The following is a 4663-nucleotide window of genomic DNA, read 5'->3' on the forward strand; positions in this document are numbered from 1 at the left end:
ATTTCATTTAGTTAACCAATTCCCGAATCATTAGAAACTGTCAAGTCTTCAAAATAACAACAGAGCCAAGTGAGCAACCATACACCAATTAACTACATGGAGCAGAATTATTGTCTCAACTTTGCTACAGTGTAGCCCACATGTGACTGTGTGCTTCTAGCCTTCTCTAGCTGGTTTTGACTCATGAAATGCTCTGTAATTTAATCTACAAAACCTAATCCAATACATCATTTGGCTGAAGCCGGGACAAACACTTTGAATCTTCGTTCTTGAGGCTTTTCTCCAAGATGTGGCATTACAATTTGTATCTGAAGAGATTATTCCAGTTCCTTGAGAAAATCAATATTATCAACAAAAACCTGCAAGGATTGAAACAACAGTTACCAAATGTCTCCTCACAAACAAAAACCTAACATTACTAGCTACCATAAAATGGGGAATCTTTAATGTGACTATGATGAGCATTACAATGAGCAAGAGTATCGGGGACAGTACGTTCTATGTGCTTTAACATTCCCATGTATGTCTACCCCCATTCAACAGAATAATTGATGTCTAAAATTTATCTGATGCCCTCAAAACTACTATTTCCAGACCTGTGGGCAACCTATTATTTACAGTGAAATCTATTACTTGAAACACTACATGCCCATTGTTGATCTACATTAGGAAAGATGAATATAACAAAAATAATGCAGAAAGCCAAATGACCAATTTAAAGCAGTAGGGTTCTGTTGTAAAGAAGAAAGTTAAACATAACAAACAGTTCACAAGAAAAAAAGGTAATACCGTCTTCCAACCATCAGGATCTAGGCATGCAGTAATCTTGGTGTTAATACCAGGTAGAGGTCCAGGTTCTCTGGTAATTTTCCCACCACATTGCTTAATTGCTTCAGCTGTTCTATAAACATCATCTGTCCCTATTGCTATCTGCAAGTGGAATTAGTTAGCCACTATAATGAAACATTGTTTTGTCAGGTTACTGAAGAAAAGGCGAGGGGAATAACCTGAGCATACGCATTGCCTTTGTCATATTCAGTAACACCATAATTATATGTAAACTCCATCACAACACTTTTATCTTCAGGACCATAGCCCATCATTGCTATTGTATACTACACAGACAACAAAAACCTCTTATGAGTGCATGGTGTTCATTTATACAGATGCACTATACATCAACAAGCACTTCCTCTAACTCAATTTCAGAATCAGCATTAGTTCAGTAACTTCAGTTTCAGGGTGTCAAAGGTTCACACATTTTACATCAGTCTATAGTTTCTAATGCACCAGGAGGATGGAGGAGACAGACATTAGCTGCTGAGGTGCAATTCTTCCAGCAGCTAGATCTAAATAAGAAAAGGCAGGTTCTACCTTGTATTCAGGGTTGTCCCGCTTGCGAAGTAGCTCCATGCCAAAAGCCTAAATATATTAAAACACTTTAAGATTTACACAGAAAAATGGCAGCAAAACAAAAGGAGGACATTGAACACCGTAGCCAAGGCTCATGAAGACATGAAAATATAAAAGAACCCCACCTTCTCATAGAATTCAATAGCACGATCAAGATCTCCTACTCGAAGCATTACTTGACATAGTGGCTCAGGTGTAGGACCTCTCTCCAGAAGTTCAAACTTGTAACCATCAGGATCTTCTATAAATGCAATCACGGTTTTGCCACCTTTGACAGGACCAGGTTCCCGTGTCACTTTGCCACCCTTAGCTTTTATAAGTTCTACTGTCTTTGCTACCTGTAAATTCCAACACAAATTTGCAGGAAATTTCATAAAATCTGAAGTAGAGAATCTCTGAAGGCTTGTGTGCATGCAGCCACAAGTGTGAGAGAGAGAGAGAGAGAGAGGTTGGTAGAAGGACAGACAGACGCACACACGCGGAGATTCTCTATGAAAAATTCTTTAGAAATGAACAACAATTGGCTCAATCCTCTTCCAAGAGAACAAAAACTGCACAATGCAAATACATCCGTATAATTGGAAAGAAACCAAGGTAAATATCATATATCTTTACTAATCTAACCATGACATGGGTGCCAAGACAACAAGTACTTTCTGGTCTATATTTCCAATATTCATCATATACTCTCCTGCCATACACCTAATCACTGGGAAAATACTTAATAAACTAACAAAATAAGATTCATAATACATACTGCTTCGAGTAAAGGATCAGAACAAAGCATTTTAAAAGATATAAGGATAACTAGGACAAATGCAACTGAAAGAAGAAACAAGTGACAGTTGTCGAGATCGACAATCATCAGGTTATCTACTGCATGGTAATATAAATCCACCAAAACTTACATCCTCCACTGCAATTCCAAAATGACCAAAACCACTGCCGATATCATATTTGTCAACGCCGTAGTCTGACAAAATCAAAAGATAAAAGCACAGTATTGATCATTAGTCAATTTAAGCAACAGTAGCTAACAATATCCACATGTAACTTGACAGAGTTCATAGCATATTTGAGCAAGCAATTTAGAGGTCAAGAGAAGAGAACTTTAGAAACACTGCCAACTGCTTACTGTAAGTGAGTTCAATCACAAAGTGAGAATCTTCTGGACCATATCCAAGAAAGGCATTTGTATATCTTTCCTCCGGTATATCTCGCTTTCTGAGCAGCTTCATGCCCAGACACTCCGTGTAAAATCTGCAGCCACCATTTGATTATACTAAAGTAATCATTCTTATTGGGAAGAACTAGAAAGCCAAGATCAATAGCCTACTAAATTTTTCAAAAAAGTCATGTACTTTATTGTCCTGTCCAAGTCCCCAACACGGTAGACAACATGGAGCATCCGTCTCTTGTCCTTTTTGACCCACTCTAAAACATTTTCTTGTGTAGTAGCAGAACTTGCTTGTGTTGTGTTTCCTGCTGCTCTAACTGGTCTTCTGCACCTATCTTCCTTAAACAACTTAGAATTTCTGAGCCCAAATGATTGCATCTGCGGTACCACTGTCCAAACATTGAGATCATCAAAGAAGCAGTACTTTTTGAGCCACCAAATTATAAAGTTAATTCTTGAGTCGTGTTGCGTACTTCTTGACGATCATTGCAATATTAATTAAGTAAAATTAGAAATCACAAATCTTATGCTGTGATATTACATTATAAGATACAATAAGGCGGAAGCCAGATATTTTTCTTGAATGTTGTATAACTGTCGTCAAGCTCTGATACGCATTTCAAACTAGAACATCATATCTACAAATACTACAAGGCTTATTGGGCTTGCACATCAGTACCACGTTTAACCAAAAAGCTTAGCAAATTTCTCAAACAACTTGAAGGAAGTCATTCACAGTGCCAAAGGATTGGTCATTAACTTATTGCAGACATTTTATAAAATAAAAAAGACTACACTTCTTGGAAATTGATTAAAATAATATATATTAACTTCTTTAGCTCTTAATTTAACCCCAGACTGAAGTTGGCTAATTTATCATAATGGTATATCAAATAAAGAATTAAGAAAGCATGTAATGTTTTCACTACTGGATTTAGATTGGATACTGGAAATTCTGCGGCAGTTATATTAACTTGTTACGGCTTTCACAGTGAAAACAAAGAATAGAAAACAACACAATCAAGCAAGTAAATTTAAGATTTAACTAAAAGTATGCCTCAGTTCAGCCAGTTAAGTAGTGTGCCGAATAGTCATATGGAGAATTGCAGTCAGCAACTGGGCACTTGCAGTGAATGTAGACATAAGTAACAATTCAGGTTACGCCTTTAATATTTTCAATCACTATTTTCCCAAACTAAAACAGCAAAAGTTCAGAAATACAGAAGTGCACACTGCCCATTCATCACTTTTCTTTCAAATATACAGAGAATAATCTACAAACAAAAAGTATCCAACCCACATTGCTGTCTTAGCAACAGCAGCCACGCTCCTTCGCAAATTAATCCAACAAACCAATTATGAATAACTTCAATGAGATGTAAACAAATCCATCCCACCAAATATACAACCTCCACAATCTAGATTCTAACCAATTTCCATTTACAACTATTCCCACAAATTCAAACGGCGAAAGGGAATTTCACTCAGCAGCAACTATCACAATAGCGCTACAGAAAAGCTATAAAATCACAAAGAAAAAGAAACACACATACCACTTGCAAGATGTAACAAAGTAAACCTCCGATAAGAATTGGGCGAGGACAGAGGAACCCCGAAGCGAGGGATCCCAGAAAACCTCAGAGACGAGAGTGAGGGTTTAATCGATGAAGCCATAGGAATTATCCTCACCATTTTTTTCCTCTCGCCCTCTCTCTATATATATACGTGTATGTACACAGAAACGCACACTGCCACACACTCAAAGCACAAAGAGAAAGAGATTTAGCGAGAGATGAAGGAATGACAAAAGGAGGAGATTGTGTTGATTGGGAAGAGATTGGAGAGCTCTTCGAATGTCATTACTTTTGTCTATATTTATTTATATTTATCTATCTATATTTGTACTAATATAAAAAAATACTTTTAATTTACAAATTAATTTTCTTATTGTATTGATAATAATTTAAATTATTTTTTTATTTTTTTAAAAAAATTGGATCGATTGATTTATATATTTTATTTTTATTAATAATATACTATTATATATAATTTTTACTTTCACTTATAATAATT

At 36.0% G+C, this 4663-nt stretch overlaps 1 protein-coding gene across 1 annotated transcript; it reads right to left on the minus strand.

Annotated features, from left to right (window-relative positions):
• On the minus strand, positions 272–4439 carry LOC105173539 (probable lactoylglutathione lyase, chloroplastic). The gene is made up of 9 exons (XM_011095320.2): positions 4144–4439; positions 2775–2979; positions 2549–2673; positions 2322–2386; positions 1539–1751; positions 1375–1422; positions 1008–1115; positions 790–930; positions 272–359 (listed from the first exon to the last, which is right to left on the minus strand). The coding sequence occupies exons 1-9, from the start codon at positions 4280–4282 to the stop codon at positions 318–320; spliced, it is 1086 nt and encodes a 361-aa protein (XP_011093622.1). The 5' UTR covers positions 4283–4439; the 3' UTR covers positions 272–317.

Source organism: Sesamum indicum, linkage group LG11 (genome assembly GCF_000512975.1).
Source record: "Sesamum indicum cultivar Zhongzhi No. 13 linkage group LG11, S_indicum_v1.0, whole genome shotgun sequence".
Classification (NCBI taxonomy): domain Eukaryota; kingdom Viridiplantae; phylum Streptophyta; class Magnoliopsida; order Lamiales; family Pedaliaceae; genus Sesamum; species Sesamum indicum.

What these genes read in the sequence shown, in the direction of transcription:
- LOC105173539 (XM_011095320.2), bottom strand. Translation starts at nt 4,282, where the DNA reads ATGGTGAGGATAATTCCTATGGCTTCATCGATTAAACCCTCACTCTCG. An exon ending in GGGACAACCCTGAATACAAG is followed by an intron (nt 1,116 to 1,374) that starts GTAGAACCTGCC and finishes TTGTCTGTGTAG; the next exon opens with TATACAATAGCAATGATGGG. An exon ending in ATCCTGATGGTTGGAAGACG is followed by an intron (nt 360 to 789) that starts GTATTACCTTTT and finishes CAATCCTTGCAG; the next exon opens with GTTTTTGTTGATAATATTGA.